This window comes from Triplophysa dalaica, chromosome 15 (genome assembly GCF_015846415.1).
Source record: "Triplophysa dalaica isolate WHDGS20190420 chromosome 15, ASM1584641v1, whole genome shotgun sequence".
Lineage (NCBI taxonomy): Eukaryota > Metazoa > Chordata > Actinopteri > Cypriniformes > Nemacheilidae > Triplophysa > Triplophysa dalaica.
The window spans coordinates 21,257,076-21,270,441 of NC_079556.1; the positions used below are offsets into that span (position 1 = coordinate 21,257,076).

Below are 13,366 nucleotides of genomic sequence, written 5' to 3' on the forward strand. Positions count from 1 at the left end.
ACTGTATCATATTAATACACATTTTAAATAAAGATTAATTAATACTTTAATTTAAGTATCGTAGCATGCACTAGGCACTAAAATATCTAAAGGATAATATGAAACTAAAAAGGCATTTAATGCATGTGAAGATAAAATGCAGCATTCATTTTCTGTGAAATGATTTCTCATGTGCTTGTGGTAGGTGTGATCCACACAGACGTTCAACTTTAAATATTTCTCATCTCGCTCCGATGTTTCCAGCTGTGACTCACTTTGGCTACAATCACTTCTTTCTTGAGGATCTTCATGGCATAATATTTTCCAGTCGCTTTCTCCTTCACCAGAATCACCTTTCCGAACGTGCCTTTACCCAAGAGCTTGAGGTATTCAAAATCATCCATAGTCTGAAACAAAAACAGCGAAACGTTGACACAATGCTCTCACCCGCTGCACGCTGCGCTATATGTGACATCACTACACCTGTAAGCTGACCTCTGTGTCCTCTAGGAATGTCAAAGATGTGAGCGTGAGAGCAGCGTGCCAGTGAAATGGAAGGACATGTTTTAAATCGTTCTGAGCTTCCTACAGCTGTCACTTGACTTCATCTTGGAATGTTATACATATGAATAAAAATCTATGAGTTGGGCAACTGAAATTTTCATTAACCTCTTAGAATTGTCTATATTACAAAAAGGACAAAATCAATTTTGTTTCTACAGTAAGTGAACTAAACCTTCAACCAAAATGGAAAAGTACAGGACACATGTACCACTTTGTTTCGAGGTTTGGTCAAATACATCTCCATGTCCATGGGGTCAGGAGACGAGTCCATCATCTCCTCTTCTTGTTGTTTGTGCAGACTGTCGGCCACAGCCTGGATGGCTTTGGTCCATTCCGCCCTACAGAAGAAAAACACAGGGGCTACCTCAGTTTACATTCATTAACAGTACACCTTTATTTTATTAAACAATGTTAATGTAAATATGTGCCCTAAAGCAGAACCCAGCCCAGAACTGCACTGCGTGAAGGGTTATAAAGAAAAAGCTTTACATTATTTATATTTATTTAGGAAAAGCTTTGTATTGTATTATTTTATATATAAAATATACATTACACAGATTAATATAAGAGAAGCTTTGCATTGTTTAGAATAACAGTATTAAGAATCAACTTTACATTATATTGATGCATGAAGGAGATGCTACAAATTTACACGGAAGAAACTTTACATTATAGTTATGTGTATAAGATACTCCAGTTTAAATCAATTTATATAGAAACTTGAAATTACACAGTTTAGAAGCATAGAAGACATTTACATTATACTGATGTATATAGGATATGCTTCACATTATTACGATTTACACACAAGAAGCTTAACATTATAGGAATGTCTATAGGAGACACTTTTTTTATTAATTTATATAAAAACTTTAAATTATATTGATGTATATAGGAGATTCTTTATGTTATAAAAATTTAAACACAAGTAGCTTTACATTATAGTAATTTTTCTATAGGAGGAGCATTACATTATACAGATTTGTAAGGGCGGAGACGCTTTTTGTTAAATCAATTTATAAAGAAGTTTTACATTATAACAATTTACAATTTACACATACTTTACACAGCTTTACGTTATAGTGATCTACTGTATATAGAAAGGGCATAACATTCCATAGATGTATATAGGGTAAGCTTAACATTAAGTGCAGCCTGTTGGTGTGCACATATAACGTTCCATAACAGAAAAAACTGTTTATATTTTTACACTCTATACAGTAAATATAGGGTAAGTACTGTATACAGGTGTGTGTATGTGTCTGACCGTTCCTCGGGGCTCTCCACATGGAAGGTGCGTTCGATGACAGTGGTCCACTGCAGGCAGCGAATGATGAATGTGTTGGCTTTGGGTCGTTCTGTCTTCATCAGCTGACATTCTGGACACATCCAGAGAGAATCACAGCGGAGAAACAGACACGGTTACAATCATTTATCTTTATCTGTGCGTTCCTCCAGCACTACATTACACACACTCAGTAGGGAACAGCAGCCGGACACGATGCAAACGAACAGGTGCACTCAGATTCACACTGCACACGCTCACATCTAAACCTCTTCCAAGTTCATTCAAGTCAGATAGAGATGGTTTTGAGTTTAAACAACCTCTGTCCTGTGTATAGAACAAACTCTATTCACATCTCTGACTTGTAGAGAAATTACAATTTCATGCTTGTAGACATCAGCATTCAAGCACAGAGTGTTCCCCTAATGTTAACGTTTTTTTAGGGGGAAGCAAAAACTTTTCTGTCCAACCTGAAACAAACCTTAAACTAACATTTGGGAAAGCAAAAAATTATGTTCTGGGAACCAAAAGTCATTAGCTGGGATTAGTTTAAATACACTGTTTGGTGTTTTTCGTTGTGTATTGAGGTTCATAGTAAAGTTTAGATAAGCTTCTGTGATTTCAACATAAAAGCAGAAGGTTTACAGAAAAAAACTGATATAGTCAAGGATTGTATACAGTAGCAGCTCTTTTTTGTTGTTTCCCTCTCCGATACTATGAACGTGCAACTGCATACGAGACAAACAGGGCGGCAATGTCATCAGTTGCTAAAAACTCAAACTGGTGTCTTTTCCCGAGCAACGAAAATAAGCTGCGTCTGTGTTCTCTCCCCTCAAAAGTGCTCACTCGAAGAGGAAAACTTCTGCGTTCAGCGCCACAAAGCAGAATCCCCTTCGCATATCCAGCAGCGAGACCGCCAGCATTTTCCCGCAAACATATGTCGAGGAGAGACGGCGGATGAGACATGTGTCACAGAAGACACGACACCATCGGCCTGTCGAATAGATGGAGGAGCGAGGTGAGACCACCACTGAGATCCAAGCGGCTCATCAGCAGCCCAGAACGCTTGGAACAGAGCCTCCATCAGCGCTGAGATAAATAATGAGGATCAGCCACTTAATAACCACTATATTTCACAAGTGTCAGGCAGGAAGCATTCTCTTGAACAAACATTATGGCTGTCTAATTAGTCTGTTCAATCATTTCCGAGACTTTCGCAGCGATGGCAGCGTGAAATTCTGCTGAGGTACGATGAGCGAAGATGGTCCAAATATGTTTCGTGTGTTTTTAAGCGTCCCTCGAGGAAACGCGCCGCTGTTTGCCTCGTCGGATGGGGTCGGGCGGCACCTACACGATAAACTAAATCGAGTCCAGTCACGCCCAGATAATGCCAGCTTGTGGTGTTCTGACACCTAAAGAATTTACCATATAAAACTATTGATTGGGGTTAAGATGAAACAGTATGGATACGTAACTGGTTATGAGCTATAAAGTAAATATTTAACATGCGTGAAATACTATTCACATAAAGCCATGGACTACTGGTTAGTGCACACTACACAGTCTACACTACACACTGTAGTGCTCGAGTCTAGTATTCAAAGTTCAACTTTGTTATAACTTATACTACAAGTATTTTTAGTGCATGGCAAAATGGTTTGCAAGCACTCGTAACAGAAGTGATTCGTAACAATCACACACATCAAAATACAACTTCAACAACAAAAAATGTTAAACATCTTTAAGACTAAAAATGTTTTTTTTTTAAACAATAAAAGGAAGTGGTTCAAGGACACATCTGACAAAAAGGTCTATACAGCTTAATTATTAATTCGGTAATGCGTGACTTTTTTATTTAATGTTGTGCTACTGTAATCCTCCCTCTCGCAATGAATTGTGGGTATTATCAGCTGTTAAGAATGCACATGCATCCATTTTAATGACTATTTAGGACAGATAGTATGCAAATTGTGATGCAGAATTACTTTCCTCCCAGAAATTTTAAGCCTGTGTGAAACACTCACGTGCCACCGAGAAGTTATTTAATGGTGTTTCCAGCTGATCCACGTCCTGCGGCCGCTCCTTATAACCGATGAACGTACCGTCACTCTTCAAGAGAAAATACCGTGGCCTCCACGTCTTTATGTATTCACCTGCGAACAAGAAACAGAGAGAGAGACAGGTTTAATTTGACATTGACAAGGACTGTCCCTAACTGTCGAAACTAGCAAACGTATCTGTTGAGTTGACAGTATCCAAATTAGGGCTGAGGGATATATCCTGCGATTCTTATGCTCTCAGTTTCTCAATGAATTACAATATGGATGCCACCATATCCAAATGCCAGAGGGCGCTCTTGCGCAGAAACTCCAAATATGGGAAACAGAAGAAGAACGATTAGTTCCCGGAAATGCCAATGGTCATATCCTCTCGCTTTTCTTCCAACCATTTCAGGTATTTTCATGATAATAAAGTTTATATACATTATAAACGACTCAATCTCGTAGTGATTTTAGATCGAGCAGTACTTACTACTGATCAAAGACACGTAGTTCACGAGGGGCTGTGCATAAAACACAGAATCGATTTCGGAATCGATTTAGACATGTATAATTAGCGTGAATCGTGAATATATTTTACCGCCCTAATCCAAATTAATCCAAAACCTGTAAAGCCATCGTCATTACTTCATGATAGTATTAGGTCATTTTAAAAGCATTAATTCATGAAGTAATAACAAAATAATTCCAGTATCTAAATTTAGATTTATAATAAAACCCTTGTTTCAATCCCAAACACCTTTATTTCCAAAATAGAGAGAGAGAGGGAGAGAGAGAGAGAGAGAGAGAGAGCAAGAGCAGGAAACAAAAACTACTGTCAGATTCAGCTCGTGAAATGAAGTTCTGCGGAGAATCGCGGCACCAGATGTTGCGGAATTGGAAATGAAAAAAGGCAAAGCGACGCAGCCGTGGTGTCTGGAGCACGTCAGAAAGACACAGACACATTGAATAGTTATCCAGGAAAAGTGTAATTTATTGTTAATTACGGGAGTTGAATATTAACCCCATGCAGGGTCTGAGCAAGCTGTCCCTAATTGGCCCATTTCCTCAGTCGCTAAAGTGTGGATCTGTCACGGCAAACGTCTGTCTCGCTGATATTCATCCGCTTGTGCCTCATTTCAACTGTGACGGACCAGAGGAGTAGAGATTGGCCCGAAACACAGAAAACTACACATGCATTTATCACTGAAAGTCACGAGAATTATCACAAAAATGAAATTTGTGCCTGTAGAAAGAATAGATGTCTCTAATATCTACATAACTGAGATAAACTGGAGAGCAATTGGAAGCGTTTGCTCAAGTCTCTTCTCTCCCAGATATTTGTTGTGAGAAAAAGAGTCAGAAATCTCACAAATGTGTCTGTCATTAGAGTTTAAGAAGAGATGTCGACAATGTGTCAAACTGTGCTCAGATTTTTTTCTCGTCTGCCATCGAAAGTCAATATTATTGAAGATCTCAATATCAACTTCTCATCAAGAAGATTCTCATCAAACTGACCCAAATCCAGAGTATTTTACCTCTGCAATCACCTCTTTACACTCTTATTTATTTCTCTCTCCATTTCTCCTAAACCTAGATGAAGCACAACTGAGAGCTCCATCGAACATACAGAGTTACAAAAAAGAGCAACATCCGAGCAATCCAAGTTTTCTCTGGTCTTGTCTCATGTTTGGTTTCATCTCAGTAAACTAACCGTGCGTCTCCGCGGCAGTTCATCACTTCAATAAAGATAAAGCATTACAAATGACTGCACCTGATTCATAACAACTGGGACGGAGACACAGCCGAGAGAACATCTGTCTGCTTAAGACTCTCATTCACACCAGATGCCCAATATGTTATTACGGCTGGTGCCATTTTTCATCGCGGCGTGACGGAAGGGATCGGCTCAGACCGGTTCTGCACGCTAAGAGCTTTCAGCACTTAAAACACACATCATGACGGAGTCACACATTTCTGCTGTCATGCAGTTTGCATTGAATCGAGGCTGTTAAACAGTTTTATCGCTACTGTTAAAGTCTTGGGGAAATTGCAAATTACAATTCCTATTTATTCATGGAATATGGCTGTGTTTGTTATAAATACCTAATCACTTCTTAAAATTTGTGCGTCCTTGTAATATTTAATCAAAATCTGAAAAATCCACTTCCCCGTCTAGTGGCTATCCGTCCCAGATGACGTCAGTTAGACGGCTTGGGCAGACCAGAGCCATAACCCCTTTCGTCTGTCAATCAACGCCCACTATCTTCTCAGTCATCATTCCGTTGCACTCGGAAAAGTGTCAGAATACGGAAGTAAAAATGATAGGTTCAAAGGGACTTTAACAAACTACTAACTGATGACAGGCATCAAAAATAAAAGAAAATATGGAGGTCAAATTTGTTTTAGCTTCATCACTTAAAGCCTCATTTCTGAATCATGCAGCAGGTTTGTGTCATCCCAGAAGCACTGGCTCAAGACCTGCGTTAGGTTTTTATTTCCAGATCACATCTGCTATTAAGAACTTTTCTGAGGTCAGCAGGGAGGTGTCAACATCAGAACCCATCCCAGATATGTGAACCAGCAGCCCTCTGGATGAACACCCGTCTGTCTCTGCCTCTGCCTCTGCGTCTGCCTCTGCCTCTCACTCTCTCTCTCTCTCTCTCTCAAACTGAATGCACGCCAAGTGAAGCTTGAGACAGAATGTCCACAACATCGCATAACACACATGTCTGTACCGGTACACTGTGACATCAGAGATTGACAACAGATGAGCACACCAAAACACACTTAGGTTGAGTTTTTACAGTGTGACAGCTTTGTAAACATCACGTTTATCTCAGCTTGCCTGCTAATGTGTACGTGTTTCAAACTGACAGAACGTTTTGGTTGCACAGGAAGTTTCTTAAGACCGCAGGCCTGAATTGCACATACAGTGTGTATGTGTGTTGGTGTGTGTCTCTGATGCACGCTGCCCACCCGAGCTGGAATGGGTGATTGACGGGTGACCCCCTGATGAGGGGCAGTGCCATCAAACATAACAAAATACTTTTTTCAATAGCGCCTTCAATCTGCAAAATGTACAGCAGCCACGCAAATTGATGACTCTAACTCCACTCATACTGTAAATAAACGGTTTATCAAAAATTATTCTTTTTAGGAACTTTCAATAATATTGAACTTCACTGTAAATACGCTTTGATTCTGCTATTGAATTCAAGGTATTGTTGAGAATCCAATTATGCATTCCTTCCTGAAAAATAAAGGTTTCTTCCTTTTTTTACATGCATGTAATAATATATATTTTTTATTTTAAAATGATTTGTTAATCGATCTTAAACTTTTTTCACTAATTCATCGAGTAAGTTGTAGCCTATATTTTTTGTTGTGTAAGTTCTGTTTATTTAATGTGTAAGTTCTTGCTCTTTTTTTTGCCCCAATTGTTGTATATTAATAAACCTCATGGAGGGGTGGAATGAAAAAGCACAGCTTTGAAACAATCAAACAATCACAGATTTTTCCTTGATTTTTGCGAACTATTATAAACAAATTGTTTTATTCTGTAATCATCATTTGTTAAGTAAAATATTGCTTAGAAATGTATGCTTTTATACAATAAGACGTATGCTTTTAAACACATGCGACTGTAAAGTTAATATGACATTTGTTACATATTACTTTTATGTGACAACAAAGAAAACACATCAGTGGATTCTCTGTCCCATCCCATCCCACACACACAAAACGCTTATATTATTTTTCCCTCACTGACATTTAGCCTCAATCCGTTCTAGCGTGACAAAATAAAAAACTCAACTGTGTGAACTATCAGAACATCAAAACCAATTTCCTGTTTTCAAATAGGGACACAAAGCATTGTGGGTACACAACTGTTGTCAGACCATTCATTCTTACACACACACACACACGTGACTACACAAACACAGACCGCTTTCTATTCTAAACTTTTACCTTCTCACTCTTCTTCCTCTTTAACACATCTAACACTTCCACTTTTCTGTTTTTCTGGTCTGATCCGTGACTATCAGTTTAGTATTTAACGCTATAAATGACGCAGTGTTCAGATCATCTGTGACACACTGATATCAGACTGATATGTGTTTGTGCAGATGTTTTGGGGTTTCTGTGGCCATAAACAGAGAACATCTAATCAAATGAGATTCTGAAGAAACAGGAAGTTGCTCGACAGAGAGCGTTATCTCAGGGACGCTCGCATTGTCTGTGTGTGAGAGAGTGAGATTTCCATATAGATGTCTGGATGTCAGTCTGTGGTGTTTTTTTAAAGTTGTTATGTTTCTATTTTGCATTGTGCCTGTGTGTGTGTGAGAGTGCACGTGATTCATTGTTTATTCACTTTCAAACCTGTATGAGTTTCTTTCATCTGCAGAACACAAAAAATATATTTTGATAACCGAACAACAGTGAACCCCATTGAATTCCATTGTCTGAACACAAAACCACAGAAACATCTCTCAAAAATATCTTCCCCTGAACAGGGAAATATACTTATTGAATAAATGACAGAATTCAGATGTTTGGGTGAACTGTCCCTTTAAATCCACCAGAAGTTTCCAACAACAATCTGTAGTTAATAAACTGTGTACAGGTGTCCCGAAGACTAACACGGAAACAGTGATTACACCATATTCTGGATATACATTTTTTTTTGAGACTTTGTGAGATTATCTGAGACTGACTGAGACAACCTAAGGCATCCCGCAGGATGTGCCTCTGCATTCATGTCTCAGGGCGAGCGGGGGGACAGGAGCACGTCTGAAAGTCTGTGTGAGAGCAGAAAGGAGACATTTAGGTGTTGCGGAGGATTTAGGGAATTAAAATCTTTGGAAACCGGGATCAGGGGGGTGTGGGGGGGCTCTTTTGTTGGGTTTCCTGGGCCGCCCCCCTCTCCCCGTGGAGCCCCTCTGAGCGGGTATCCTGCAGCTGTGCCTGCCACCCCGTCCTGTGCATATCAATGAGCCAGCGGTCCGCCAGCGGTCCATCGGAGGCCCAACGGAGGGACCAAACATCGATTTGAAAACATTAAAAAATATAAAAAGTAAACCGCAAAAAATGTCTTCTGATTTCGTTCAGCCAATAAAGATTTTTTTATATAACATTTATAACGTTTTTGGACAGTACATTTAAGATATTATTATATATTAATACGATACATAATACAAATTTAGACAATTTAACTTCTTTCTGATTTGTGTGATTCACTCAAGTCTCATGTTGCGTGTCTTGTGAGCGCTTCTGTCCAGTGATTTACTTCAATCTGACACGTTTAAATAAGATAAAAAACATACACAAAGTCAAAAAAAGAAGAAAAGAAGTAATACCACTTAATAAAAATCACATTAGTGACACTGCCGCGGTCCGCATCCGTAACGTGCCCAAATGGGGAATTCCTGGCACCGCCGCACTCGCAGGAGCTTAAACTCTTCCGCAGTCACTCCATCTTCCTCAGCCTCTCTTTTCTTCTTCTCTTTTGTTGCTGTGATTTTCATTGCAGCTGGATCAGACGGAGCGGTTGGCAGGCACCACTGTTGCCGCTGGGGCGGGTATTGCCGGCGCTACGAGAGAAAAGGGGGCGAGCGGAGGCGCGGGGAGGAGGAGCGGGGTCGGCCGCGCTTTCTCACGCTCGTAAGAAAGACTCCACTTCTTCTCTGCGGCCAGAGGCACCTGCTGATTACCATAGAGACACAGTGGGAAGTTTTCCCCCCTCCGCTGCTTTTTGTGTTGTAGATTCCCCCCTCTTTTCGTTCCGGTAAACAAGCGCTCCATGGATTGGTTTACTGGGCGAAGAAAACAAACAAACAGGAACGCAAAATTCCAGCGATCAGTACAGATGCATGCGTGAGCGCCAACAGAACGCTACTGTGATTTTGGAGGAGAATGCATTGATCGCTTTTTAATTAAAAGTTGTAAAAAAGTTATCTACCTTAGGATTTAAAACTTGTATAAAACTTTGCTTTTTAATTCACTTTAACTTTTATTCTTAAAGAGGATCTGCAGGGTGTGCAGATATTTACAACGTTTATTTTTAGGAATTCTGATGTGCATGGTAAATTGAGATAAAAATCGTAATGCATTTTAATTTAGCATTAATAAATCCCTTGTTTTCTAGATTTAGCTGTGGATTATAAAAACATAAAGCAATATTGTCACTAAGGTGTTCCATAAACTCAATTGGTTAAGTATTGCGTGTTAGCAATGCAAAGGTCATGGGTTTAATTCCCAGGGAACGCAAATATTGATAACTAACTTTAAATCACTTTGGATTACAGCATTTGTCAAATGCATGAATTTAAAATGAAGACATGACATGTACAAGTGATATCTTCATTTTACATTCATGCATTTGAAGGATGCTTTTATAAAGATTACAGATTGTCTTAAAAAGGTTTCTTAAGTAACTTTCATATATCAAATCAAATATTGATTTTATATTCTGGAACAGCAATGTTATTTTATATTTTTTATATTAATTAAGAACGAGAGCACAATAACAGACTGTTGATCTCTAAACAATATCAAAGAATCTTGCAAAGATCTGAAGCAGCGCACTTTTTAAACCAGGGGTTCCAAACTTTTTCGTTGTAAGGCCGCCCTTGTGTGGGTCGCATTGCATTTTGGCCCCCCCCAAATAAAGTCTTATGATCTTAAACTTAGAACTTTAATTAACTAAAGACTTCAATTACACAATGCTGGAACATAAAGTATTTTGTTTGGTGGTAATATTGTTCTGTTTGATTGCACAAAATGTCTATATTTCATAAATGCCACAAGAACTGTGGCCCTCCTGGATCCGTCTTTTCCCCCCCATGGGCCAGGGCTCCCAGTTTAAGAACCACTGCTTTAAACTTAAAATGCTCACTGGTTCATCCTGGTTCTTGGTGGACTGATATGATTTGGGTAAATCTGACTTCTGGGAAAAACAAAGACAGAAATGTATAAAAAAGCTCTGACGATCAGACTGCAGGAATCTAAAGCGGTTTATGTGTGCAGAAGTGAAATAATAATCGACTGATTCAGGATCTGTCTTTTTACTCAGTCTGCTGTATGTTCTGGAGTTGAAGACACTCTTAACAGCAGAAAATCTCGGCTCATGATGGATGTCAGAGACAAGCAGGACCCCGGCGATCTGAAAGCCACCCGCGCAGCCACTCCTCACAGTCAGCGGGGAACACGGAGCAGACGTGCGGAGGAGGACGGGCAACCGCGAACAGAAGTGCAAAACAGAGAGATTAAAGTTGAGGGAGGAAAACAAAACAGCAGAAAAATGAACCGGACGAGCGGCCCAGTGGCAGAGCAGGAGGTTTCATCACAGCAAAGTAAGCACACAGCGGGCGCAGAAGAAGAGCCTGCTGGTACGCGCACACACATCTATCCGCCCTCCTCTCTGACAGCTGCACCCTGACAATTTACATCTCCCAGCACATTTAGCAGGAGCCTGTATGCCATCACCCGGAGCACAGAGACCTGCTGGCCTCCAGACAGCAGACTGAGAACTCCACCCGGGAGCCCAGTGCGGCCGCTGCCGCATCCAGCCAGAGAGGCGGTTCTGATGCCACCGCTCAGCTGTCACGTTTGGACAGTGATGAATAGAGATCTTCATAAAAGTAAAGAAGAGATGTGAGACCTATAGATAAACGCGTGAGATCTGATCATCGAGCAGAAATGATGCAAGGCAGTGAATGATTCCTATTACTGTGTGATGTTACCTTGGATGTCAAGAAAATAAAAATGTTGAAATGTAAGAGTTCATACCGGAAATACGGAGTAGAGATTACGGATTAAACAGAAAACAAGAGACTGTAGTTGGTCAAGACACACAAACTTTGAAAGATACAGCTATAAATAACAAGAGACACAGGAGAGAATATAAAGATGACAATGTCAGAGACGGTTAAAGGCTTCAGGCACTTTTAACTGTTTTTTGCCGTGACCAGATTGGAAATCCGAAAACTGACGAGTGTAAATTTCAAAGCCAAAAGGCACACCCATATACACACAGCATACACAATCTAAACCCACAGGCACACCCAGAGCAGTCTACCGCAAGAACCCCCCCACACACACAGGTGCTCTCAAATCACATGACCACCATGACACCTGTCACCCTCCACTCACATGTCACATGTGGTTTTGCCCTCGCACATCAGACCCCACAAGAACAAACAATAGCATACTATAGTATATACTAAAATCAAGTCAGAAATTTGTAGTACACTTTAGTATATTACAGTAATTATTTTACGGTATAAAATGTTTATTATAGTATAATAGCTTATGTACTATAATAAAGGAAAATACTGTTGTAGTACTGTAGTTTACATTATTGTTGTTTACAGCAGTAAATGAACAACTACATTGATACCATAGAATACTGAAGTGTTTACCATAGTAAATATAAACACTGATATAATATGTTATATGTATACTCTAAGAATAACAATAAACCCAACTGGACACAAGCAATTCTTATATTAAATAAGACCTGTTAACTCAAGTTAGCTCGCTCAGCAGATACCTATACTATTACTTTACTATTGCCAACTCACATAAAAACAAAAATCTCATATCTTCAAAGCTAAACACGCCCATATGTGACAGATACGCAGAAATGTCATCTTCTCACTCTGTTTTTGTTTGCTCATATTAAGCTATTTAACTATTAGGTCAAACCCTTGAAATACATGTGTGCTCCTGAGAAGAGAAGAGCTAGAAGTCATCAAATTAACATTAACATCTTCAGCCTGTCGTGCTGGTGGAGGCTGTCAGATTCCACAGCGATGTATGAAACCGTGAGAGCGCTCGAGCTGTTCGAGGAGGTCAAACACAGTAAACACACCGTCTGTCTGATGCCTGACGGAGCCAAAGGTGAGATGACAGTGACGTGACATCTTCACCCACCCGACCGTCCCATCCAAACACACAGACTACTCTGACATTAAACGGAGCGCAGCCGCTGGATCTATGACAGCACACCGGCCAAACACACAGATGGGAGAAAGAGAGACGTGTGTGTGGGAATTTGCTTTTCACAAATCATACGAATGCTCAGCTAAAATCTAAAGGTCACCTGAGAACTTGAAAAACATCAGAAATAAATGAGAGCGTAATTGTTTAAAGCATACATGAAGAGTATGGAGGTGTGATTGTGGAGGTCAAACATTCTGTATTTAAGTAAACTTTATGAGATTTGTCTCACTTTTCATCGGATCAGACATTTTTTACATGTGCACACTCTTAAAAAATAAAGGTGCTTAAAAGGCTCTTCACACGAATGCCATGTAAAAAACATTTTTGGTTCAACAAAGAACCATTTGCCTAAGGTTCTTTGAAGAACCATCTCTTTCTGACCTTTTTATAATCCAAATTCAGATGTTAAAGGAACCTTTTCAACCCCTTGTTTTTCAAATGCAGTGGTGTAAAACTTCTCCTGTGTCTGCCGTTCATTCATAATTTCTCAATC

The 13,366-nt window shown here is 39.7% G+C and overlaps 1 protein-coding gene across 1 annotated transcript in view; it reads right to left on the minus strand.

Annotated features, from left to right (window-relative positions):
* The window catches only part of akt1 (v-akt murine thymoma viral oncogene homolog 1), a 29,317-nt gene that overhangs the window by 10,519 nt on the left and 5,432 nt on the right, over positions 1–13,366 (minus strand). Inside the window, exons 3-6 of the mRNA XM_056768619.1 lie at positions 3,853–3,981; positions 1,811–1,922; positions 752–881; positions 255–386 (exon numbers count right to left, since the gene is read on the minus strand). Of these exons, the coding sequence (XP_056624597.1) occupies positions 255–386; positions 752–881; positions 1,811–1,922; positions 3,853–3,981 (503 nt within the window). The remainder of the gene's footprint in view (positions 1–254; positions 387–751; positions 882–1,810; positions 1,923–3,852; positions 3,982–13,366) is intronic.